The 27,806-nt window shown below is 46.2% G+C and overlaps 1 protein-coding gene across 1 annotated transcript in view; it reads left to right on the forward strand.

Moving 5' to 3' along the window:
* Window positions 1-27,806, forward strand: part of LOC135536020 (C-myc promoter-binding protein-like) — a gene marked incomplete at its 3' end in the record, with an annotated part of 97,893 nt that overhangs the window by 21,276 nt on the left and 48,811 nt on the right. The window contains 8 exon segments of the mRNA XM_064962415.1: window positions 59-203; window positions 1,395-1,482; window positions 1,485-1,514; window positions 1,517-1,568; window positions 3,549-3,649; window positions 7,288-7,503; window positions 10,470-10,615; window positions 17,962-17,988. Of these exon segments, the coding sequence (XP_064818487.1) occupies window positions 59-203; window positions 1,395-1,482; window positions 1,485-1,514; window positions 1,517-1,568; window positions 3,549-3,649; window positions 7,288-7,503; window positions 10,470-10,615; window positions 17,962-17,988 (805 nt within the window).

Genomic DNA, 27,806 nt, shown 5'->3' on the forward strand with positions numbered 1-27,806 from the left:
TATGGTATGGTTATGATAGTGATGTAGTGTGTTAATCTCTTCTATGGCTGTGTTCCAGTGGTGGTCGGTTCTCCATACTGCTGCAGAACCTCGGCCCGGAGAATGCTATAACGCTCCTGGTGTTTGCTGTGACAGAACATAAGATCCTGGTCCACTCTCTACGGCCCGCTGTTCTGACCAGTGTCACTGAGGCTCTGGTGGCTGTGAGTACCTCAGATATCAGCTGTTTAACACTATAGAACCTCAGATATCAGCTGTTTAACACTATAGATCCTCAGATATCAGCTGTTTAACACTATAGAACCTCAGATATCAGCTGTTTAACACTATAGTACCTCAGATATCAGCTGTTTAACACTATAGAACCTCAGATATCAGCTGTTTAACACTATAGAACCTCAGATATCAGCTGTTCAACACTATAGAACCTCAGATATCAGCTGTTTAACACTATAGAACCTCAGATATCAGCTGTTTAACACTATAGATCCTCAGATATCAGCTGTTTAACACTATAGAACCTCAGATATCAGCTGTTTAACACTATAGTACCTCAGATATCAGCTGTTTAACACTATAGAACCTCAGATATCAGCTGTTTAACACTATAGAACCTCAGATATCAGCTGTTCAACACTATAGAACCTCAGATATCAGCTGTTTAACACTATAGAACCTCAGATATCAGCTGTTGAACACTATAGAACCTCAGATATCAGCTGTTCAACACTATAGAACCTCAGATATCAGCTGTTTAACACTATAGTACCTCAGATATCAGCTGTTTGAATCTTTAGGACTTTTAGTCGAAGCTTGTGGTTTTAGTAAGTAGTTTAAATAATTAGCTATGGCAGTTTGTTAGTAGGATTTAAATAATTAGCTATGGCAGTTTGTTAGTAGGATTTAAATAATTAGCTATGGCAGTTTGTTAGTAGGATTTAAATAATTAGCTATGGCAGTTTGTTAGTAGGATTTAAATAATTAGCTATGGCAGTTTGTTAGTAGGATTTAAATAATTAGCTATGGCAGTTTGTTAGTAGGATTTAAATAATTAGCTATGGCAGTTTGTTAGTAGGATTTAAATAATTAGCTATGGCAGTTTGTTAGTAGGATTTAAATAATTAGCTATGGCAGTTTGTTAGTAGGATTTAAATAATTAGCTATGGCAGTTTGTTAGTAGGATTTAAATAATTAGCTATGGCAGTTTAATAGTAGGATTTAAATAATTAGCTATGGCAGTTTGTTAGTAGGATTTAAATAATTAGCTATGGCAGTTTGTTAGTATTTTTAGTAGTAGCTAACAATTGCAGTATTGGTAATGTCTCTCGGTTTTGACAGTAGTTTTAAAGGTTCAGTTTCCTCATTTGACCTCCCTCTCTTTCTCTCCCCCTCAGATGATCTTCCCATTCCACTGGCCGTGTCCGTACATCCCTCTGTGCCCGCTGGCTCTGGCAGGAGTCCTCTCCGCCCCCTGCCCCTTCATTGTGGGGTCGACTCACGCTACTTTGACCTTTACGACCCCCGCTGGACGTCAGCTGTGTCGACCTCGACACAAACACCATCTCCCAGTAAGCACAGCTTCTTCTGACACGAACACCATCTCCCAGTAAGCACAGCTTCTTCTGACACAAACACCATCTCCCAGTAAGCACAGCTTCTTCTGACACAAACACCATCTCCCAGTAAGCACAGCTTCTTCTGACACGAACACCATCTCCCAGTAAGCACAGCTTCTTCTGACACAAACACCATCTCCCAGTAAGCACAGCTTCTTCTGACACGAACACCATCTCCCAGTAAGCACAGCTTCTTCTGACACGAACACCATCTCCCAGTAAGCACAGCTTCTTCTGACACGAACACCATCTCCCAGTAAGCACAGCTTCTTCTGACACAAACACCATCTCCCAGTAAGCACAGCTTCTGCTGACACGAACACCATCTCCCAGTAAGCACAGCTTCTTCTGACACAAACACCATCTCCCAGAAAACACAGCTTCTTCTGACACGAACACCATCTCCCAGTAAGCACAGCTTCTTCTGACACAAACACCATCTCCCAGTAAGCACAGCTTCTTCTGACACAAACACCATCTCCCAGTAAGCACAGCTTCTCCCGACACGAACACCATCTCCCAGTAAGCACAGCTTCTTCTGACACGAACACCATCTCCCAGTAAGCACAGCTTCTTCTGACACGAACACCATCTCCCAGTAAGCACAGCTTCTTCTGACACGAACACCATCTCCCAGTAAGCACAGCTTCTTCTGACACAAACACCATCTCCCAGTAAGCACAGCTTCTTCTGACACGAACACCATCTCCCAGTAAGCACAGCTTCTGCTGACACGAACACCATCTCCCAGTAAGCACAGCTTCTTCTGACACGAACACCATCTCCCAGTAAGCACAGCTTCTTCTGACACAAACACCATCTCCCAGTAAGCACAGCTTCTTCTGACACAAACACCATCTCCCAGTAAGCACAGCTTCTGCTGACACGAACACCATCTCCCAGTAAGCACAGCTTCTTCTGACACGAACACCATCTCCCAGTAAGCACAGCTTCTTCTGACACGAACACCATCTCCCAGTAAGCACAGCTTCTTCTGACACGAACACCATCTCCCAGTAAGCACAGCTTCTCCTGACACAAACACCATCTCCCAGTAAGCACAGCTTCTTCTGACAGTTGAGAGTCTATTCCTCAAGGTGAGCTGTAACCCTGCTGTAACCTTGGTGAGCTGCAACCCTGGTTACCCTGCTGTAACCCTGTTGAGACAGTCTATTCCTCAAGGTGGGCTGTAATCCAGTTGAGACAGTCTATTCCTCAAGGTGGGCTGTAACCCTGCTGAGACAGTCTATTCCTCAAGGTGGGCTGTAACCCTGCTGAGACAGTCTATTCCTCAAGGTGGGCTGTAACCCTGTTGAGACAGTCTATTCCTCAAGGTGGGCTGTAACCCTGCTGAGACAGTCTATTCCTCAAGGTGGGCTGTAACCCTGCTGAGACAGTCTCTTCCTCAAGGTGGGCTGTAACCCTGCTGAGACAGTCTCTTCCTCAAGGTGGGCTGTAACCCTGCTGAGACAGTCTATTCCTCAAGGTGGGCTGTAACCCTGCTGAGACAGTCTATTCCTCAAGGTGGGCTGTAACCCTGCTGAGACAGTCTATTCCTCAAGGTGGGCTGTAACCCTGCTGACAAACAGTCTATTCCTCAAGGTGGGCTGTAACCCTGCTGAGACAGTCTATTCCTCAAGGTGGGCCTTCAATCGATGGTGAAGAAAATGAGACTGTATTGTGTTGTGTTTGGCCACTGTAGCTGTAATGATAATAGTAGAATATATTCCAGCGACGTACACTCATATGTGCATCCATTTTCCATATGGGTCAAAGTTCAATCTGTTTCCGTGGTTCTAAGATATTTGGACCAGTCTTGGAGGCAGCAGTCTCGTGGGTGTTCTCCTGCCCCTATCCCCCGCCGGTGTTAGTTTTGGGTGTGTTCCACCTCTCTGTACCTCTGGAGAGCTGACCGTGTGTTTCTCCTTTCAGCAACGGAGATAAGAGGGCCCTGACCTGGAAGATCCTGCCAAAGAAAGCCTGTAAAAACCTGATGAATGTGCTGAACAATCTCTACCAGCAACTGGTGGACGGTGAGTAGAGGACCGTACTGTACTGTGTGGATAGAGGACTAAAGATTTCAGAATGAATCAACTGGGTCAAGTGTAGCCTGAGTTGCCAGATGTGACTCTGGTTCTGCCTCAGTTCGCTCCTTTAATATAACAAAGACAAAGGAGTTGGCAACAAAAAAAAAGATCTGGCAACCAAGCTAGATCAAGAACACTTTTTTCAATAACACTCCTTTTCAAGGTGGACTTTGAAAGATTCTTTCCAGCGGATGTGTTTGACTCTCAGGTGTTCTTCTTCTTCTGAATATGATAAGCCACTGTAGCAGGAGTGTAGGAGTGCTTTACATTCAGCTTCCTATCCTTTCTCCAGTGTCTACCAAACAGACGGCTGGTCTATATTAAAGAACAGTGTTGTATCATTCTTCTTCTCCTCTCCTCTTCCTCTGTAACAAAACCACCAGTTAGTATTACATCATTATTCCTCTCTCTCTGCATTTCTCTCTCTCTCTCTCTTTCTCGCTGCATATCTCTCTCGCTCTCTGCATCTCTCTCTCTCTCTCGCTCTCTCTTTCTCGCTGCATCTCTCTCTCAATTCAATTCAATTCAATTCAAGGGGCTTTATTGGCATGGGAAACATGTGTTAACATTGCCAAAGCAAGTAAGGTATATAATATATAAAGTGAAATAAACAATAAAAAATAACAGTAGACATCACACATACAGAAGTTTCAAAACAATAAAGACATTACAAATGTCATATTATATATATATATATACAGTGTTTTTACAATGTGCAAATGGTAAAGGACACAAGATAAAATAAATAAGCATAGATATGTGTTGTATTTACAATGGTGCGTGTTCTTCACTGGTTGCCCTTTTCTCGTGGCAACAGGTCACAAATCTTGCTGCTCTGATGGCACACTGTGGAATTTCACCCAGTAGATATGGGAGTTTTTCAAAATTGGATTTGTTTTCGAATTCTTTGTGGATCTGTGTAATCTGAGGGAAATATGTCTCTCTAATATGGTCATACATTGGGCAGGAGGTTAGGAAGTGCAGCTCAGTTTCCACCTCATTTTGTGGGCAGTGAGCACATAGCCTGTCTTCTCTTTTGAGCCATGTCTGCCTACGTCGGCCTTTCTCAATAGCAAGGCTATGCTCGCTGAGTCTGTACATAGTCAAAGCTTTCCTTAATTTTGGGTCAGTCACAGTGGTCAGGTATTCTGCCGCTGTGTACTCTCTGTGTAGGGCCAAATAGCATTCTAGTTTGCTCTGTTTTTTTGTTAATTCTTTCCAGTGTGTCAAGTAAATATCTTTTTGTTTTCTCATGATTTGGTTGGGTCTAATTGTGCTGCTGTCATGGGGCTCTGTAGGGTGTGTTTGTGAACAGAGCCCCAGGACCAGCTTGCTTAGGGGACTCTTCTCCAGGTTCATCTCTCTGTAGGTGATGGCTTTGTTGTGGAAGGTTTGGGAATCGCTTCCTTTTAGGTGGTTATAGAATTTAACTGCTCTTTTCTGGATTTTGATAATTAGTGGGTATCGGCCTAATTCTGCTCTGCATGCATTATTTGGTGTTCTACGTTGTACACTGAGGATATTTTTGCAGAATTCTGCATGCAGAGTCTCAATTTGGTGTTTGTCCCATTTTGTGAAGTCTTGGTTGGTGAGCGGACCCCAGACCTCACAACCATAAAGGGCAATGGGCTCTATGACTGATTCAAGTATTTTTAGCCAAATCCTAATTGGTATGTTGAAATTTATGTTCCTTTTGATGGCATAGAATGCCCTTCTTGCCTTGTCTCTCAGATCGTTCACAGCTTTGTGGAAGTTACCTGTGGCGCTGATGTTTAGGCCAAGGTATGTATAGTTTTTTGTGTGCTCTAGGGCAACAGTGTCTAGATGGAATTTGTATTTGTGGTCCTGGTGACTGGACCTTTTTTGGAACACCATTATTTTGGTCTTACTGAGATTTACTGTCAGGGCCCAGGTCTGACAGAATCTGTGCATAAGATCTAGGTGCATAAGATCTCTCTCTCGCTCTCTGCATCTCTCTCTCTCTCGCTCTCTGCATCTCTCTCTCTCTCGCTCTCTGCATCTCTCTCTCTCTCTCTGCATTTCTCTCGCTCTCTCTTTCTCGCTGCATCTCTCTCTCTCTTGCTCTCTGCATCTCTCTCTCTCTCACTCTCTGCATCTCTCTCTCTCTCTCTCTCTGCATTTCTCTCGCTCTCTCTTTCTCGCTGCATCTCTCTGCATCTCTCTCTCTCTCTCGCTGCATCTCCCTCTCTTTCTCTCGCACCCCTCTATCTCCCCCTCCTCCTCGCTCTCTTCTGTCTCTCTCTCGCTGCATCTCTCTCTCACTCTCTTTTTCTCTCATCCCTCTCTCTCCCCCCCTCGCTCTCTTCTCTCTCCTCTCTCTCTGTCTCTCCTCCCTCTCCTCCTCTCTCTCTCTGTCCTCTCCCCCCACTCCCTCTCCCTACCTGCTCTATTTGTCTCCATTAGTTCAGTTGTGTTATTTATATCCTAGCCAGTAAACCTGCTGCCTGCTTATTGAGAAATCGAATAGTGTTACATTCTGAGACTCAGTGAGGCTGAAAATGTGTCCTGCCACTGCATTAGTGTTTAGGCTGGGAATATTGAACATCGATACAGCTTGGCAGAGTAACAAGCTCAGTCTTATCTTTAGGAACTTGTTTCTTAGAGGAAAACTAACTTCAATAGAGATTTAAACTGTGTGTTTTGTTATTTACCCTTTATCTAGTTCAACAACAACACAGAGACAGACAGAACCCAAACCCCCCCCCACGTCATCAACTCAACTTTCATACAGACAGTCCTGCTTGTTTTAAGTTGTGTTTTAAACTGACAGGTAGTTAAACATAGTAGACAAAATATTAAGAACACCTTCCTAATATTATGTTGCTAAAAAAATCCTTCTTTAACCTGTCACCTCCCCTTCATCTACACTGATTGAGGTGGATTTACCAAGTGACATCAGTAAGGGATCATATCTTTCACCTGGTCAGTCTATGTCATGGAAGGAGCAGGTGTTCCTAATGTTTTGTCCACCCATTGTATCTTCTATGCGTGTTTTCCTCTATGTATCTCTGGAACTGCATGAGGTATGCGTCCCACGTGGCTCCCTGTTCCCTATGTAGTGCACTACATTAAGGAATATGGTGCCATTTGGGACAAACCCTATAAGATATGTAAACAAAAAAACATATTTTCTATTGGTTCCTCCCAGATCAGCAGAACCAACAACCCTCTTTTCTATTGGTTCCCCCCAGATCAGCAGAACCAACAACCCACTTTTCTATTGGTTCTCTCCAAGCTGTTGGTCAGCATAACCAACAGCCCTCTTTTCTATTGGTTCTCCCCAGGTCAGCATAACCATCAACCCTATTTTCTATTGGTTCTCCCCAGGTTGTTGGCCAGCATAAACAACAGCCCTCTTTTCTATTGGTTCTCTCCAGGTTGTTGGCCAGCATGACCAACAGCCCTCTTTTCTATTGGTTCTCCCCAGGTTGTTGGGCAGCATAACCAACAGCCCTCTTTTCTATTGGTTCTCCCCAGGTCAGCAGAACCAACATCTCTCTTTTCTATTGGTTCCCCTCAGGTCAGCAGAACCAACATCTCTCTTTTCTATTGGTTCCCCCCAGGTCAGCAGCGTCCTGATGGCCTATTGGAGCTGAGTATGAGTGACTGTACAGAGCTGGCCTGTGGGAAGAGCCTCCACAGCCTGGAGATGGAGATACAGGAAGCCTTCCTCAGGTTCATGGCGGCCATTTTGAAAGGCTACCGCTCATACCTGAGACCCATCACCCAGGCCCCGTCTGAGAAGACTACTGACGCCTCCTCTCTCTTTGACCTGCAAGGTTAGTACCGGCTTGGTGTGTGTGTGCGTGTGTGTGTGTGTGTGTGTGTGTGTGTGTGTGTGTGTGTGTGTGTGTGTGTGTGTGAGTCTCAGTGCATGTGCAGGTCTGGAGCTCTAGCTAGCTGTAGCTGTTCTCTGCTCCAGAGTCTGGACTTGGGCCAGTTGAAGCTGGCTAATACCACACCTGATAGAGTTGAATCTGGACTGGGGCCAGTTGAAGCTGGCTAATACCACACCTGATAGAGTTGAGTCTGGACTGGGGCCAGTTGAAGCTGGCTAATACCACACCTGATAGAGTTGAATCTGGACTGGGACCAGTTGAAGCTGGCTAATACCACACCTGATAGAGTTGAGTCTGGATTGGGACCAGTTGAAGCTGGCTAATACCACACCTGATAGAGTTGAGTCTGGATTGGGACCAGTTGAAGCTGGCTAATACCACACCTGATAGAGTTTAATCTGGACTGGGGCCAGTTGAAGCTGGCTAATACCACACCTGATAGAGTTGAGTCTGGACTGGGGCCAGTTGAAGCTGGCTAATACCACACCTGATAGAGTTGAGTCTGGACTGGGACCAGTTGAAGCTGGCTAATACCACACCTGATAGAGTTGAGTCTGGATTGGGACCAGTTGAAGCTGGCTAATACCACACCTGATAGAGTTGAGTCTGGATTGGGACCAGTTGAAGCTGGCTAATACCACACCTGATACCTAATACCATCCAATCTGCACTGTCTCTGGTGGGTAACTAGTCAGACGGCCCTTTATTGTTAAAGACTGCAATGGCTAGCTGTAGCCAAGGGCTTCATCCCAAATGGCACCCGATCCCTTATTTAGTGCATTATTTTTGACCATGGCCCATAGCCAAGGACATGAACATTCTCTAGTGGATGCTAACCATGCTAGCTGTAGCCAAGGACATGAACATTCTCTAGTGGATGCTAACCATGCTAGCTGTAGCCAAGGACATGAGCATTCTCTAGTGGATGCTAGCCATGCTAGCTGTAGACAAGACATGAACATTCTCTAGTGGATGCTAGCCATGCTAGCTGTAGCCAAGGACATGTGCATTCTCTAGTGGATGCTAACCATGCTAGCTGTAGCCAAGGACATGAGCATTCTCTATTGGATGCTAACCATGCTAGCTGTAGCCAAAGTCATGTGCATTCTCTAGTGGATGCTAACTATGCTAGCTGTAGCCAAAGACATGAGAATTCTCTAGTGGATGCTAACCATGCTAGCTGTAGCCAAGGACCTGAGCATTCTCTAGTGGATGCTAGCCATGCTAGCTGTAGTCAAGGACATGAGCATTCTCTAGTGGATGCTAACCATGCTAGCTGTAGCCAAGGACATGTGCATTCTCTAGTGGATGCTAGCTGTAGCCAAGGACATGTGCATTCTCTAGTGGATGCTATCCATGTTAGCTGTAGTCAAGGACATGAGCATTCTCTAGTGGATGCTAACCATGCTAGCTGTAGCCAAGGACATGAACATTCTCTAGTGGATGCTAACCATGCTAGCAGTAGCCAAGGACATGAGCATTCTCTAGTGGATGCTAACCATGCTAGCTGTAGCCAATGACATGAGCATTCTCTAGTGGATGCTAACCATGCTAGCTGTTGGATATAAGGATTGTGATCCCGACAAATAGGGATGAGGAGTTTAGAGAGACCTCTGCAGTATTGTTATGTAATGACTAGAGCTGAAAGACACACACACAAGTATGGGTAATGGGAGAATGTGCTTTCTCAATGTGTTTCTTTGGCCAATTGGTGTGGGTGTATCTGTATCCATAGAGAATCTATCAGCTGTCCATTAGTATTACTGTAGGGACCCACAACAACACAAAGCTTGGCCTCCATGACTGCAGTGTGAGGCAATGACCAACCATCCTCCTCACTCCCCCTGGCCCTGTCTGTCCTGCAGGTCAGCTGTTAGTCAGGTCAGCTGTTAGTCAGGTCAGCTGTTAATCGTGTCAGCTGTTAAACAGGTCAGCTGCTAGTCAGCCCAGCTGGGTTTAACACTTAAGGAAGTCACTTCCCTGTTTTGCACCCTATCTTACCTGCACGACTGTGCCAAGCTAAGGTACATCTGTTGTTATTGTAAAAGAGAATGTGTTCTCAAAGACTTACCTGGTTAAATAAGGACTCACCTGGTTAAATAAAGACTTACCTGGTTAAATAATGACTTACCTGGTTAAATAAAGACTTACCTGGTTAAATAAAGACTTACCTGGTTAAATAAAGACTCACCTGGTTAAATAAAGACTTACCTGGTTAAATAAAGACTCACTTGGTTAAATAAAGACTTGCCTGGTTAAATAAAGACTTACCTGGTTAAATAAAGGTTAAAAAAATTAAGCAGTGTGCTTCATGGTCAAGGTTTCAAGACCCTAAACCTATTTTGCCAGATATATCTAGCAGTGAACCACAAATGTTCCATTTCTCCCTCCCCAACCGTCCTCTTCAGGGTTCCTGAAGAGCAGAGACCGGTCCCACCAGAAGTTCTACTGTATCTTTTAAGGTTTCTCATATGGTTGTAATGTTCTGTAGGGTTCCTGACGAGCAGAGACCGGTCCCACCAGAAGTTCTACTGTATCTGTTAAGGTTTCTCATATGGTTGTAATGTTCTGTAGGGTTCCTGACGAGCAGAGACCGGTCCCACCAGAAGTTCTACTGTATCTTTTAAGGTTTCTCATATGGTTGTAATGTTCTGTAGGGTTCCTGACGAGCAGAGACCGGTCCCACCAGAAGTTCTACTGTATCTTTTAAGGTTTCTCATATGGTTGTAATGTTCTGTAGGGTTCCTGACGAGCAGAGACCGGTCCCACCAGAAGTTCTACTGTATCTTTTAAGGTTTCTCATATGGTTGTAATGTTCTGTAGGGTTCCTGAAGAGCAGAGACCGGTCCCACCAGAAGTTCTACTGTATCTTTTAAGGTTTCTCATATGGTTGTAATGTTCTGTAGGGTTCCTGAAGAGCAGAGACCGGTCCCACCAGAAGTTCTACTCCCTGATGACCAAGACTCAGATGTTCATCAGATTTATAGAGGAGTGCTCCTTCGTCTCAGACAAAGACGCCAGCTTGGCCTTCTTCGATGACTGTGTGGACAAGGTACAGCTTGGTTTATAGTACTGTGTCATCCTGGTCCTTCATAGACCTATTCTCTGAAATAACCCTAACCCTTCTCCATACAGCTTGGTTTATAGTACTATATCATCCTAGTCATATATAGACCTGTCCTCTGTGAAATGTATCTCCCTGTCTAGTAGCTATGCTCTCCTCTATCAGTGTTCTTCTCCCTGTCTAGTAGCTATGCTATCCTCTACCAGTGTTCTTCTCCCTGTCTAGTAGCTATGCTATCCTCTATCAGTGTTCTTCTCCCTGTCTAGTAGCTATGCTATCCTCTATCAGTGTTCTTCTCCCTGTGTAGTAGCTATGCTATCCTCTATCTGTGTTCTTCTCCCTGTCTAGTAGCTATGCTATCCTCTATCTGTGTTCTTCTCCCTGTGTAGTAGCTATGCTATCCTCTATCAGTGTTCTTCTCCCTGTCTAGTAACTATGCTATCCTCTATCAGTGTTCTTCTCCCTGTCTAGTAGCTATGCTATCCTCTTTCAGTGTTCTTCTCCCTGTCTAGTAGCTATGCTATCCTCTATCAGTGTTCTTCTCCCTGTCTAGTAGCTATGCTATCCTCTGTCAGTGTTCTTCTCCCTGTCTAGTAGCTATGCTCTCCTCTATCAGTGTTCTTCTCCCTGTCTAGTAGCTATGCTATCCTCTATCAGTGTTCTTCTCCCTGTCTAGTAACTATGCTATCCTCTATCAGTGTTCTTCTCCCTGTCTAGTAGCTATGCTCTCCTCTATCAGTGTTCTTCTCCCTGTCTAGTAACTATGCTATCCTCTATCAGTGTTCTTCTCCCTGTCTAGTAACTATGCTATCCTCTATCAGTGTTCTTCTCCCTGTCTAGCAACTATGCTATCCTCTATCAGTGTTCTTTCTCCTGTCTAGTAACTATGCTATCCTCTATCAGTGTTCTTCTCCCTGTCTAGTAACTATGCTATCCTCTATCAGTGTTCTTCTCCCTGTCTAGTAACTATGCTATCCTCTATCAGTGTTCTTCTCCCTGTCTAGTAACTATGCTATCCTCTATCAGTGTTCTTCTCCCTGTCTAGTAGCTATGCTATCCTCTATCAGTGTTCTTCTCCCTGTCTAGTAGCTATGCTATCCTCTATCAGTGTTCTTCTCCCTGTCTAGTAGCTATGCTATCCTCTATCTGTGTTCTTCTCCCTGTCTAGTAACTATGCTCTCCTCTATCAGTGTTCTTCTCCCTGTCTAGTAGCTATGCTATCCTCTATCTGTGTTCTTCTCCCTGTCTAGTAACTATGCTATCCTCTATCAGTGTTCTTCTCCCTGTCTAGTAACTATGCTATCCTCTATCAGTGTTCTTCTCCCTGTCTAGTAGCTATGCTATCCTCTATCAGTGTTCTTCTCCCTGTCTAGTAGCTATGCTATCCTCTATCTGTGTTCTTCTCCCTGTCTAGTAACTATGCTCTCCTCTATCAGTGTTCTTCTCCCTGTCTAGTAGCTATGCTATCCTCTATCTGTGTTCTTCTCCCTGTCTAGTAACTATGCTATCCTCTATCAGTGTTCTTCTCCCTGTCTAGTAACTATGCTATCCTCTATCAGTGTTCTTCTCCCTGTCTAGTAACTATGCTATCCTCTATCTGTGTTCTTCTCCCTGTCTAGTAGCTATGCTATCCTCTATCTGTGTTCTTCTCCCTGTCTAGTAGCTATGCTATCCTCTATCAGTGTTCTTCTCCCTGTCTAGTTGCTATGCTATCCTCTATCAGTGTTCTTCTCCCTGTCTAGTAACTATGCTCTCCTCTATCAGTGTTCTTCTCCCTGTCTAGTAACTATGCTATCCTCTATCAGTGTTCTTCTCCCTGTCTAGTAGCTATGCTATCCAAAAGCATTAACACAGCAGATTTTTACTAATTAAGTCTTTATTGAAGACTGTGGGCGTTTCTCAATATGCATTTTACAGTGCACTCCCCCTACTGTATTACCTCACAATGAGCAGCACTCCCCCTACTGTATTACCCCACGCTGAGCAGCACTCCCCCTACTGTATTACCTCACAATGAGCAGCACTCCCTCTACTGTATTACCTCACATTGAGCAGCACTCCCCCTACTGTATTACCTCCCACTCTCCCCACTGTATTACCTCACGCTGAGCAGCACTCCCCCTACTGTATTACCCCATGCTGAGCAGCACTCCCCCTACTGTATTACCCCACGCTGAGCAGCACTCCCCCTACTGTATTACCTCCCACTCTCCCCACTGTATTACCTCACGCTGAGCAGCACTCCCCCTACTGTATTACCTCACGCTGAGCAGCACTCCCCCTACTGTATTACCTCACAATGAGCAGCACTCCCTCTACTGTATTACCTCACATTGAGCAGCACTCCCCCTACTGTATTACCTCCCACTCTCCCCACTGTATTACCTCACGCTGAGCAGCACTCCCCTACTGTATTACCTCACGCTGAGCAGCACTCCCCCTACTGTATTACCTCACAATGAGCAGCACTCCCTCTACTGTATTACCTCACATTGAGCAGCACTCCCCCTACTGTATTACCTCCCACTCTCCCCACTGTATTACCTCACGCTGAGCAGCACTCCCTCTACTGTATTACCTCACACTGAGCAGCACTCCCCCTACTGTATTACCTCCCACTCTCCCCACTGTATTACCCCACACTGAGCAGCACTCCCCCTACTGTATTACCCCACACTGAGCAGCACTCCCCCTACTGTATTACCCCACACTGAGCAGCACTCCCCCTACTGTATTACCTCACGCTGAGCAGCACTCCCCCTAATGTATTACCTCATGCTGAGCAGCACTCGCTCTACTGTATTACCTCACACTCTCCCCACTGTATTACCTCACACTGAGCAGCACTCCCCCTACTGTATTACCTCACGCTGAGCAGCACTCGCTCTACTGTATTACCTCACGCTGAGCAGCACTCGCTCTACTGTAGTACCTCACACTGAGCAGCACTCCCTCTACTGTATTACCTCACACTGAGCAGCACTCCCCCTAATGTATTACCTCACACTGAGCAGCACTCCCCCTAATGTATTACCTCACACTGAGCAGCAATCCCCCTACTGTATTACCTCACACTGAGCAGCACTCCCCCTACTGTATTACCTCACACTGAGCAGCAATCCCCCTACTGTATTACCTCACACTGAGCAGCACTCCCTCTGCTGTATTACCTCACACTGAGCAGCACTCCCCCTACTGTATTACCTCACGCTGAGCAGCACTCCCCCTACTGTATTACCTCACGCTGAGCAGCACTACCCCTACTGTATTACCTCACACTGAGCAGCACTCCCTCTGCTGTATTACCTCACACTGAGCAGCACTCCCCCTACTGTATTACCTCACGCTGAGCAGCACTCCCCCTAATGTATTACCTCACGCTGAGCAGCACTCCCCCTACTGTATTACCTCACTCTGAGCAGCACTCCCCCTACTGTAGTACCTCACACTGAGCAGTACTCCCCCTACTGTATTACCTCACGCTGAGCAGCACTCCCCCTACTGTATTACCTCACGCTGAGCAGCACTCCCCCTACTGTATTACCTCACGCTGAGCAGCACTCCCCCTAATGTATTACCTCACGCTGAGCAGCACTCCCCCTACTGTATTACCTCACTCTGAGCAGCACTCCCCCTACTGTAGTACCTCACACTGAGCAGCACTCCCCCTACTGTATTACCTCCCACTCTTCCCTACTGTATTACCTCACGCTGAGCAGCACTCCCCCTACTGTATTTTTGTCAGCTACCAATTGTGCAAGTTCTCCCACTTAAAAAGATGAGAGAGGTCTGTAATTTTCATCATAGGTACAGTTCAACTATGACAGACAAAATGAGAAAAAAAATCCAGAAAATCACATGGTAGGGTTTTTAATGAATTTATTTGCAAATTATGGTGGAAAAGTGGGAGAACTTGCACAATTGGTGGCTGACTAAATACTTTTTTGCCCCACTGTTGATGTAAGGTTTTGACGGCCCCATCCAGGGACGTAGTGGAGGGTAAATGCCGTTTACGCACATTTTTATTTGTGAAATAGCATTTACTTGCCTTTTTTATTTTGTTATTGATCGTTTATCCACTTATTATTGCTTTCCCAGCGTTGATCTGAGTTCTAATCGCACCTAACTTTGCTCATGAGTGAAATCATGTATGATTCATGAATGCTCGTTATGTTCGCCTGCTCCCCTGGATTTGCCTCGTTAGCAACGCATTCACTCACCACTCTGTCCAACGGGAAACTCCGGCCGCTACATAAGCCGAGTGGTGAAACAAACTACCTCAGCCAAGACCTACGGTGGCAAGTGGCAGAGAGACGCCGCTGACAGTGGGATTTTTTTTAAACATCCCTCGACTCCTGCAGTGTCAACAGACATCCCCCAAACCAAAACATCCCTCGACTCCTGCAGTGACAACAGACATCCCCCAAACCAAAACATCCCTCGACTCCTGCCGTGTCAACAGACATGCCCCAAACCAAAACATCCCTGGACTCCTGCCGTGTCAACAGACACCCCCCAAACCAAAACATCCCTCGACTCCTGCCGTGTCAACAGACATCCCCCAAACCAAAACATCCCTCGACTCCTGCCGTGTCAACAGACATCCCCCAAACCAAAACATCCCTCGACTCCTGCCGTGTCAACAGACATCCCCCAAACCAAAACATCCCTCGACTCCTGCCGTGTCAACAGACATCCCCCAAACCACAAAAAACAGATTAAGTTTGAAGCTAACGTTGAACGGAGTCTAACCTCAGCAGGACTGAAATGAAGCTAGCTATAATCAAAAGATGGGCTATAAGTTCTCATACAAAATACCTTTTCTTTACAGAGCGTAGTGAGATAGACAGTGGTGAGTCAGGCTGCAATGACCCTAACCCAAATGAGATACACAGAGAGAAGAAGCATTGAAGCCAGCAGGGAGAGAGGTTAGAGAATCTTTCATCTTATCAAACACAATAACTTGTTGCTCTTCAAATGTGTATAGAATACAACATTTTATAGTAAACTAAGGGCCTTTTACACTGTCAGAATTAACTTTCATGTCTTTCATATGTTGGGACAGCCTGTGGGACTTAACATTTTGTGAAATTTAACGACAATTTAATGTTATTGTCATGCATGCTGAACAGAAATATAAACGCAACAATTTTAAAGATTTTACTGAGTTACAGGTCATATAAGGAAATCGGTCAACATCATCAGTACTGACTTATGAATGTCGTAAATAAGTAGTGAAACACGTATTATTGAGTAGATTTTGTAAGATGGTGATGAATAGTAAGTCAGCTTATGGTGATCTACTGCCATCTGGTGGCGACCAGAAACAATTGCAAAGTAGGAACTGTTGCAAATTGATGGTCCTTAAAAATAAATATTAGTGCTTGTAAAAAAAAGTACTTGAAAGTCTTTGAATTTGACTTGTCAATGTCTGTACGAACCCAGCGTTTCGTGTGCTTTGATTTGGACTCATACTCCAACCCTCCCGTGCTCCAATTTGCTTAATCAGAACACTGTAGTATGCATTTTGGGAAATACCTTGTGAGTAATTGAATTAGTTGTGTTACTGCTTGGCTGGAGCCAAAGCCTGCACCCACACTGACCCATTGTGGATGAGATTGCCCACCCCTGATTAACATCTAGCTGGTTTTCTTCCTGTAGCCTCTCCTAGTCCAATCAGCCCTTTTACCTTAGTACTGTCTGGTTATTTCCTTTAACCACGGTACTGTCTGCTGTCTGGTTATTCCCTTTAACCATGGTACCTTCTGCTGTCTGGTTATTTCCTTTAATCACGGTACTGTCTGGTTATTTCCTTTAACCACGGTACTGTCTGGTTATTTCCTTTAACCACGGTACTGTCTGCTGTCTGGTTATGTCCTTTAACCATAGTACTGTCTGGTTATTTCCTTTAACTATGGTACTGTCTGGTTATTTCCTTTGACCATGGTACTGTCTGGTTATTTCCTTTAACCATGGTACTGTCTGGTTATTTCCTTTATCCATGGTACTGTCTGGTTATTTCCTTTAACCATGGTACTGTCTGGTTATTTCCTTTAACCATGGTACTGTCTGGTTATTTCCTTTAAACATGGTACTGTCTACTGTCTGGTACTGTCTGGTCATTTCCTTCAACCATGGTACTGTCTGGTTATTTCCTTTAATCATGGTACTGTCTGGTTATTTCCTTTAACCACTGTACTGTCTGGTTATTTCCTTTAACCACGGTACTGTCTGCTGTCTGGTTATTTCCTTTAATCATGGTACTGTCTGGTTATTTCCTTTAACCACTGTACTGTCTGGTTATTTCCTTTAACCACGGTACTGTCTGCTGTCTGGTTATTTCCTTTAATCATGGTACTGTCTGGTTATTTCCTTTAATCACGGTACTGTCTGGTTATTTCCTTTAACCATGGTACCTTCTGCTGTCTGGTTATTTCCTTTAATCATGGTACTGTCTGGTTATTTCCTTTAACCACTGTACTGTCTGGTTATTTCCTTTAACCACGGTACTGTCTGCTGTCTGGTTATTTCCTTTAATCATGGTACTGTCTGGTTATTTCCTTTAACCACTGTACTGTCTGGTTATTTCCTTTAACCACGGTACTGTCTGCTGTCTGGTTATTTCCTTTAATCATGGTACTGTCTGGTTATTTCCTTTAATCACGGTACTGTCTGGTTATTTCCTTTAACCATGGTACCTTCTGCTGTCTGGTTATTTCCTTTAATCATGGTACTGTCTGGTTATTTCCTTTAACCACTGTACTGTCTGGTTATTTCCTTTAACCACGGTACTGTCTGCTGTCTGGTTATTTCCTTTAATCATGGTACTGTCTGGTTATTTCCTTTAACCACTGTACTGTCTGGTTATTTCCTTTAACCACGGTACTGTCTGCTGTCTGGTTATTTCCTTTAATCATGGTACTGTCTGGTTATTTCCTTTAATCACGGTACTGTCTGGTTATTTCCTTTAACCATGGTACCTTCTGCTGTCTGGTTATTTCCTTTAACCATGGTACTGTCTGGTTATTTCCTTTAACCACGGTACTGTCTGGTTATTTCCTTTAACCACGGTACTGTCTGCTGTCTGGTTATTTCCTTTAATCATGGTACTGTCTGGTTATTTCCTTTAACCACGGTACTGTCTGGTTATTTCCTTTAACCACGGTACTGTCTGGTTATTTCCTTTAACCACGGTACTGTCTGGTTATTTCCTTTAACCACGGTACTGTCTGGTTATTTCCCATCAGTCCTGCTCTCCTCAACTGTCTCTAACTCAACATGCTCTCTTCTCTTCTCTTGTTCCCCCTCTCCTCTCTGCCTCCCTGTTCATGCAGCTCTACAGTGCAGACAAAGGAGGCAAGGTGAGTGTGACTGTGTCCACCCTCACACTCTACCACCCTTACATCCTACCACCCTACCACCCTGACATCCTACCACCCTCACACTCTACCACCCTGACATCCTACCACCCTACCACTCTACAACCCTGACATCCTACCACCCTACCACTCTACCACCCTGACATCCTACCACCCTCACACCCTACCACCCTGACATCCTACCACCCTCACACCCTACCACCCTGACATCCTACTACCCTCACACTCTACCACCCTACCACCCTGACATCCTACCACTCTCACACTGTACCACCCTGACATCCTACCACCCTCACACTCTACCACCCTGACATCCTACCACCCTCACACTCTACCACTCTGACATCCTACCACTCTCACACTCTACCACCCTGACATCCTACCACTCTCACACTCTACCACCCTGACATCCTACCACCCTGACATCCTACCACCCTCACACTCTAACACCCTGACATCCTACCACCCTAACAACCTGACATCCTACCACCCTCACACTGTACCACCCTGACATCCTACCACCCTAACACTGTACCACCCTCACACTCTACCACACTAACACCCTGACATCCTACCACCCTCACACTCTAACACCCTGACATCCTACCACCCTCACACTCTACCACCCTGACATCCTACCACCCTAACAACCTGACATCCTACCACCCTCACACTCTACCACCCTGACATCCTACCACCCTACCACCCTGACATCCTACCACCCTAACAACCTGACATCCTACCACCCTCACACTCTACCACCCTGACATCCTACCACCCTAACATCCTGACATCCTACCACCCTCACACTCTACCACCCTGACATCCTACCACCCTACCACCCTGACATCCTACCACCCTAACAACCTGACATCCTACCACCCTCACACTCTAACACCCTGACATCCTACCACCCTCACACTCTAACACCCTGACATCCTACCACCCTCACACTCTACCACCCTGACATCCTACCACCCTAACAACCTGACATCCTACCACCCTAACAACCTGACATCCTACCACCCTCACACACTACCACCCTGACATCCTACCACCCTAACAACCTGACATCCTACCACCCTCACACACTACCACCCTGACATCCTACCACCCTCACACTATACCACCCTCACCACCCTGAGAGGACAGTCCACCTCTCTGTCTCTGTTACCTTCCCTTCTGTAGTAAAACACAGGACAGTCCACCTCTCTGTCTCTGTCTCTGCTACCTTCCCTTCAGTAGTAAAACACAGGACAGTCCACCTCTCTGTCTCTGTCTCTGTTACCTTCCCTTCTGTAGTTAAACACAGGACAGTCCACCTCTCTGTCTCTGTCTCTGTTACCTTCCCTTCTGTAGTTAAACACAGGACAGTCCACCTCTCTGTCTCTGTTACCTTCCCTTCAGTAGTAAAACACAGGACAGTCCACCTCTCTGTCTCTGTCTCTGTTACCTTCCCTTCAGTAGTAAAACACAGGACAGTCCACCTCTCTGTCTCTGTCTCTGCTACCTTCCCTTCAGTAGTAAAACACAGGACAGTCCACCTCTCTGTCTCTGTCTCTGCTACCTTCCCTTCTGTAGTAAAACACAGGACAGTCCACCTCTCTGTCTCTGTCTCTGTTACCTTCCCTTCTGTAGTAAAACACAGGACAGTCCACCTCTCTGTCTCTGTCTCTGTTACCTTCCCTTCTGTAGTAAAACACAGGACAGTCGACCTCTCTGTCTCTGTCTCTGTTACCTTCCCTTCTGTAGTAAAACACAGGACAGTCCACCTCTCTGTCTCTGTCTCTGTTACCTTCCCTTCTGTAGTAAAACACAGGACAGTCCACCTCTCTGTCTCTGTCTCTGTTACCTTCCCTTCTGTAGTAAAACACAGGACAGTCCTCCTCTCTGTCTCTGTCTCTGTTACCTTCCCTTCTGTAGTAAAACACAGGACAGTCCACCTCTCTGTCTCTGTCTCTGTTACCTTCCCTTCTGTAGTAAAACACAGGACAGTCCACCTCTCTGTCTCTGTTACCTTCCCTTCTGTAGTTAAACACAGGACAGTCCACCTCTCTGTCTCTGTCTCTGTTACCTTCCCTTCAGTAGTAAAACACAGGACAGTCCACCTCTCTGTCTCTGTCTCTGTTACCTTCCCTCCTGTAGTAAAACACAGGACAGTCCACCTCTCTGTCTCTGTCTCTGCTACCTTCCCGTCTGTAGTAAAACACAGGACAGTCCACCTCTCTGTCTCTGCTACCTTCCCTTCTGTAGTAAAACACAGGACAGTCCACCTCTCTGTCTCTGTCTCTGTCTCTGTTACCTTCCCTTCTGTAGTAAAACACAGGACAGTCCACCTCTCTGTCTCTGTCTCTGTTACCTTCCCTTCTGTAGTAAAACACAGGACAGTCCACCTCTCTGTCTCTGCCTCTGCTACCTTCCCTTCTGTAGTAAAACACAGGACAGTCCACCTCTCTGTCTCTGTTACCTTCCCTTCTGTAGTAAAACACAGGACAGTCCACCTCTCTGTCTCTGTCTCTGCTACCTTCCCTTCTGTAGTAAAACACAAGGACAGTCCACCTCTCTGTCTCTGTCTCTGCTACCTTCCCTTCTGTAGTAAAACACAGGACAGTCCACCTCTCTGTCTCTGTCTCTGTTACCTTCCCTTCTGTAGTAAAACACAGGACAGTCCACCTCTCTGTCTCTGTCTCTGCTACCTTCCCTTCTGTAGTAAAACACAGGACAGTCCACCTCTCTGTCTCTGTCTCTGTTACCTTCCCTTCTGTAGTAAAACACAGGACAGTCCACCTCTCTGTCTCTGCCACCTTCCCTTCTGTAGTAAAACACAGGACAGTCCACCTCTCTGTCTCTGTCTCTGTTACCTTCCCTTCTGTAGTAAAACACAGGACAGTCCACCTCTCTGTCTCTGTCTCTGCTACCTTCCCTTCTGTAGTAAAACACAGGACAGTCCACCTCTCTGTCTCTGTCTCTGTTACCTTCCCTTCTGTAGTAAAACACAGGACAGTCCTCCTCTCTGTCTCTGTCTCTGTTACCTTCCCTTCTGTAGTAAAACACAGGACAGTCCACCTCTCTGTCTCTGTCTCTGTTACCTTCCCTTCTGTAGTAAAACACAGGACAGTCCACCTCTCTGTCTCTGTCTCTGTTACCTTCCCTTCTGTAGTAAAACACAGGACAGTCCACCTCTCTGTCTCTGTCTCTGCTACCTTCCCTTCTGTAGTAAAACACAGGACAGTCCACCTCTCTGTCTCTGTCTCTGTTACCTTCCCTTCTGTAGTAAAACACAGGACAGTCCTCCTCTCTGTCTCTGTCTCTGTTACCTTCCCTTCTGTAGTAAAACACAGGACAGTCCACCTCTCTGTCTCTGTCTCTGTTACCTTCCCTTCTGTAGTAAAACACAGGACAGTCCACCTCTCTGTCTCTGTCTCTGTTACCTTCCCTTCTGTAGTAAAACACAGGACAGTCCACCTCTCTGTCTCTGTTACCTTCCCTTCTGTAGTAAAACACAGGACAGTCCACCTCTCTGTCTCTGTTACCTTCCCTTCTGTAGTAAAACACAGGACAGTCCACCTCTCTGTCTCTGTCTCTGTTACCTTCCCTTCTGTAGTAAAACACAGGACAGTCCACCTCTCTGTCTCTGTTACCTTCCCTTCTGTAGTAAAACACAGGACAGTCCACCTCTCTGTCTCTGTCTCTGCTACCTTCCCTTCTGTAGTAAAACACAGGACAGTCCACCTCTCTGTCTCTGTTACCTTCCCTTCTGTAGTAAAACACAGGACAGTCCACCTCTCTGTCTCTGTCTCTGTTACCTTCCCTCCTGTAGTAAAACACAGGACAGTCCACCTCTCTGTCTCTGTCTCTGCTACCTTCCCTTCTGTAGTAAAACACAGGACAGTCCACCTCTCTGTCTCTGTCTCTGTTACCTTCCCTTCTGTAGTAAAACACAGGACAGTCCACCTCTCTGTCTCTGCCTCTGTTACCTTCCCTTCTGTAGTAAAACACAGGACAGTCCACCTCTCTGTCTCTGTCTCTGTTACCTTCCCTTCTGTAGTAAAACACAGGACAGTCCACCTCTCTGTCTCTGTCTCTGTTACCTTCCCTTCTGTAGTAAAACACAGGACAGTCCACCTCTCTGTCTCTGTCTCTGCTACCTTCCCTTCTGTAGTAAAACACAGGACAGTCCACCTCTCTGTCTCTGTCTCTGTTACCTTCCCTTCTGTAGTAAAACACAGGACAGTCCACCTCTCTGTCTCTGTCTCTGTTACCTTCCCTTCTGTAGTAAAACACAGGACAGTCCACCTCTCTGTCTCTGTCTCTGCTACCTTCCCTTCTGTAGTAAAACACAGGACAGTCCACCTCTCTGTCTCTGTCTCTGTTACCTTCCCTTCTGTAGTAAAACACAGGACAGTCCACCTCTCTGTCTCTGTTACCTTCCCTTCAGTAGTAAAACACAGCGAGTCTCTACTCTCTACATTACACCAAGTTTTTCGTTGTGGATTGTTGTATCCAGTTTGCTGCAGCAGCACTGGTGTCTGTGGTAGAAAACCCCTACTTTCATTCTCTAATGATTTCAGCCTTGAATTTTTCATGACTTGAGCTGAGAAGGGCTTTTTAGCAGCTCATTGATGTGTGAAAGGCCTGATGGTGGAGTTGATGTGGAGGTTTAGAGTTGATGTGGAGGTTTAGAGTTGATGTGGAGGTTTAGAGTTGATGTGGAGGTTTAGAGTTGATGTGGAGGTTTAGAGTTGATGTGGAGGTTTAGAGTTGATGTGGAGGTTTAGAGTTGATGTGGAGGTTTAGAGTTGATGTGGAGGTTTAGAGTTGATGTGGAGGTTTACAGTTGATGTGGAGGTTTACAGTTGATGTGGAGGTTTACAGTTGATGTGGAGGTTTACAGTTGATGTGGAGGTTTAGAGTTGATGTGAGGGTTTAGAGTTGATGTGAGGGTTTAGAGTTGATGTGAGGGTTTAGAGTTGATGTGGAGGTGTAGAGTTGATGTGGAGGTGTAGAGTTGATGTGGAGGTGTAGAGTTGATGTGGAGGTGTAGAGTTGATGTGGAGGTTTAGAGTTGATGTGGAGGTTTAGAGTTGATGTGGAGGTTTAGAGTTGATGTGGATGTGTAGAATTGATGTGGAGGTGTAGAGTTGATGTGGAGGTGTAGAGTTGATGTGGAGGTTTAGAGTTGATGTGGAGGTGTAGAGTTGATGTGGAGGTTGAGAGTTGATGTGGAGGTTGAGAGTTGATGTGGAGGTTTAGAGTTGATGTGGAGGTTTAGAGTTGATGTGGAGAATTAGAGTTGATGTGAAGGTTTTAGAGTTGATGTGGAGGTTTAGAGTTGATGTGGAGGTTTAGAGTTGATGTGGATGTGTAGAATTGATGTGGAGGTGTAGAGTTGATGTGGAGGTGTAGAGTTGATGTGGAGGTTTAGAGTTGATGTGGAGGTTTAGAGTTGATGTGGAGGTTTACAGTTGATGTGGAGGTGTAGAGTTGATGTGGAGGTTGAGAGTTGATGTGGAGGTTGAGAGTTGATGTGGAGGTTGAGAGTTGATGTGGAGGTTGAGAGTTGATGTGGAGGTTGAGAGTTGATGTGGAGGTTTAGAGTTGATGTGAAGGTTTTAGAGTTGATGTGGAGGTTTAGAGTTGATGTGGAGGTTTAGAGTTGATGTGGAGGTTTAGAGTTGATGTGGAGGTTTAGAGTTGATGTGGAGGTTTAGAGTTGATGTGGATGTGTAGAATTGATGTGGAGGTGTAGAGTTGATGTGGAGGTGTAGAGTTGATGTGGAGGTGTAGAGTTGATGTGGAGGTTTAGAGTTGATGTGGAGGTGTAGAGTTGATGTGGAGGTGTAGAGTTGATGTGGAGGTTGAGAGTTGATGTGGAGGTTGAGAGTTGATGTGGAGGTTTAGAGTTGATGTGGAGAATTAGAGTTGATGTGAAGGTTTTAGAGTTGATGTGGAGGTTTAGAGTTGATGTGGAGGTTTAGAGTTGATGTGGATGTGTAGAATTGATGTGGAGGTGTAGAGTTGATGTGGAGGTGTAGAGTTGATGTGGAGGTTTAGAGTTGATGTGGAGGTGTAGAGTTGATGTGGAGGTGTAGAGTTGATGTGGAGGTGTAGAGTTGACGTGGAGGTTTAGAGTTGACGTGGAGGTTTAGAGTTGACGTGAGGGTTTAGAGTTGACGTGAGGGTTTAGAGTTGACGTGAGGGTTTAGAGTTGACGTGAGGGTTTAGAGTTGACGTGGAGGTGTAGAGTTGATGTGAGGGTTTAGAGTTGATGTGGAGGTTTAGAGTTGATGTGGAGGTTGAGAGTTGATGTGGAGGTTGAGAGTTGATGTGGAGGTTGAGAGTTGATGTGGAGGTTGAGAGTTGATGTGGAGGTTGAGAGTTGATGTGGAGGTTGAGAGTTGATGTGGAGGTTGAGAGTTGATGTGGAGGTTGAGAGTTGATGTGGAGGTTGAGAGTTGATGTGGAGGTTGAGAGTTGATGTGGAGGTTTAGAGTTGATGTGGAGGTTTAGAGTTGATGTGGAGGTTTAGAGTTGATGTGGAGGTTGAGAGTTGATGTGGAGGTTGAGAGTTGATGTGGAGGTTGAGAGTTGATGTGGAGGTTGAGAGTTGATGTGGAGGTTTAGAGTTGATGTGGAGGTTTAGAGTTGATGTGGAGGTTTAGAGTTGATGTGGAGGTTGAGAGTTGATGTGGAGGTTGAGAGTTGATGTGGAGGTTGAGAGTTGATGTGGAGGTTGAGAGTTGATGTGGAGGTTGAGAGTTAATGTGGAGGTTGAGAGTTAATGTGGAGGTTGAGAGTTAATGTGGAGGTTGAGAGTTAATGTGGAGGTTGAGAGTTGATGTGTAGGTTTACAGTTGATGTGGAGGTTGAGAGTTGATGTGGAAGTTGAGAGTTGATGTGGAGATTGAGAGTTGATGTGGAGGTTGAGAGTTGATGTGGAGGTTTACAGTTGATGTGGAGGTTTACAGTTGACTCTTCTAAGGCGTATTTTCTTGTCTCTCCCAGGGAGAGTCTGTGTACTGAATCCCTGATCCAATTATGTGGTCCATTTTCTGTTACCGTGTGTGTGTGTGTGTGTGTGTGTGTGTGTGTGTGTGTGTGTGTGTGTGTGTGTGTGTGTGTGTGTGTGTGTGTGTGTGTGTAGTCCACTGTGTCTAGTAGGTTCAGTGGTTTGTGTTTTCCTGTCAGATCTCTCCCTCTACATCTGATGTAGTGAAACATGACATTCAGTAATCAGTATCTGGAGGGAGGGAGGGAGGTGGGCAGGGAGGGAGGGAGAGAGGGGGCAGGGAGGGAGGGGGCAGGGAAGGAGGGAGGGGGCATAGAGGGAGGGAGGGAAGAGGGCATGATGGGAGGGAGGAAGGAGACAGGGAGGGAGGGGGCATGGAGGGTGGGAGGAAGGAGACAGGGAGGGAGGGAGGGGGCAGGGAGGTAGGGGGGCATAGAGGGAGGGAGGGAAGGGGGCATGAAGGGAGGGAGGGAGGGAGGGAGGCCCTCCCTCCCTTCCCCGATTCATCCTTCTCTCCCTCCCTCCCTCGATCCATCCTTCTCTCCCTCCCTGACTACTGCCTCCCTTCCTTGATCCATCTTTCTCTCCCTCCTTGACTCCTCCCTCCTTCCTCGATTCATCCTTCTCTCCCTCCCTGACTCCTCCCTCCTTCCTCGATTCATCCTTCTCTCCCTCCCTCCCTCGATCCATCCTTCTCTCCCTCCCTGACTACTGCCTCCCTTCCTCGATTCATCCTTCTCTCCCTCCCTCCCTTCCTCAATCCATCTTTCTCTCCCTCCGTCCTCGATTCATCCTTCTCTCCCTGCCTCCCTTCTTAGATCCATCCTTCTCTCCTTCCCTCCTCCCTCCCTTCCTCGATCCATCCCTCTCTCCCTCCCTCCTCCCTCCCTTCCTCGATTCATCCTTCTCTCCCTGCCTCCCTTCTTAGATTCATCCTTCTCTCCCTCCCTCCTCCCTCCCTTCCTCGATCCATCCCTCTCTCCCTCCCTCCTCCCTCCCTTCCTCGATCCATCCCTCTCTCCCTCCTCCCTCCCTTCCTCGATCCATCCCTCTCTCCCTCCCTGTCTCCTCTCTCCCTTCCTCGATCCATCCCTCTCTCCCTAATCCTTAAGTATATCAGGTTAAGTCACCAGAAGGGCTTATCTCAATGACACCCTCACTGCACTGTGGTGTCCCTGAGAGGATTACACACACACACACACACACACACACACACACACACACACACACACACACACACACACACACACACACACACACACACACACACACACACACACTCCCTCCCTCCCTCAGAGAGCTCCATGTCCAGATCAGCTGAACCCAATGTTCTGGACCAGAAACAGAGCAACACAGCCTCTCTCTGCAGTCCAGTGCTTTAGCTTTTGCATTTGTGTCTTTGTTTTGTCTTGTCTACTCCAACAGAGGAAGTGTAGCCTCTGGCATGGTTTTACATCATCACTGTCTCTGTTTTGGACTTGTCTACTCCAACAGAGGAAGTGTAGCCTCTGGCATGGTTTTACATCATCGCTGTCTCTCTGGCTTGTGCTGCTCGAGTACAATACTAAACACTCAGACTGTAACGCACTGATCAACCAGACCTTAATCAGTTTATTTTAAAGTGTTTCTCAACATGGGAAAACATCTAATTTGAATTGTTTTAGTAATAGAGTGGTTTCCAGCAGTAGAGGAATGATTCCACACTAAATGAGATGTTTGACCCAGAAGAAGAAGAAGAGAACAGACAGACACTGTCGCTGTGTCAACAAACAATGTTTTAACGAAGCAAATAACACCTTAACGCCTCCGCCTCGTCCGTCTGCTCCCTCACTAAACACATCCTCACTCTTCTGCTGACCTTTAACAGCTTGAATTGACCTCTTTCACCACACAGCCCATGAGTTACTGACCCAGTTAACCTTAACTTTAACAGCTTTAATTGAGTCACTGGCCCATTTTGGGGGGGGGGGGGGGGGGCCCCCCCCCCCCCCCTATTCATTTCAGTGACAGAAAGTGTACAGCACAAAGTGGAGTTTTATCTACTCACAGTTCATTTAACTTTAGAGCTGACTTACACCATCTATGAGAGAGGGGGAGAGAGAGGGAGAGAGAGAGAGAGAGAGAGAGGGAGAGAGAGAGAGAGAGAGGGAGAGAGAGACAGAGAGAGATCAATGACCAGGGACAAGCTACACACAGTGAAGGACTGTCTCCTAGGACAGGGACTAGCTACACACAGTGAAGGACTGTCTCCTAGGACAGAGACTAGCTACACACAGTGAAGGACTGTCTCCTAGGACAGAGACTAGCTACACACAGTGAAGGACTGTCACCTAGGATAGGGACTAGCTACACACAGTGAAGGACTGTCTCCTAGGACAGGGACTAGCTACACACAGTGAAGGACTGTCTCCTAGGACAGGGACTAGCTACACACAGTGAAGGACTGTCTCCTAGGACAGGGACTAGCTACACACAGTGAAGGACTGTCTCCTAGGATAGGGACTAGCTACACACAGTGAAGGGCTGTCTCCTAGGACAGAGACTAGCTACACACAGTGAAGGACTGTCTCCTAGGACAGAGACTAGCTACACACAGTGAAGGACTGTCACCTAGGATAGGGACTAGCTACACACAGTGAAGGACTGTCTCCTAGGACAGGGACTAGCTACACACAGTGAAGGACTGTCTCCTAGGACAGGGACTAGCTACACACAGTGAAGGACTGTCTCCTAGGATAGGGACTAGCTACACACAGTGAAGGACTGTCTCCTAGGATAGGGACTAGCTACA

The sequence above is a fragment of the Oncorhynchus masou genome, unplaced genomic scaffold (assembly GCF_036934945.1).
Source record: "Oncorhynchus masou masou isolate Uvic2021 unplaced genomic scaffold, UVic_Omas_1.1 unplaced_scaffold_545, whole genome shotgun sequence".
Classification (NCBI taxonomy): Eukaryota; Metazoa; Chordata; class Actinopteri; order Salmoniformes; family Salmonidae; genus Oncorhynchus; species Oncorhynchus masou.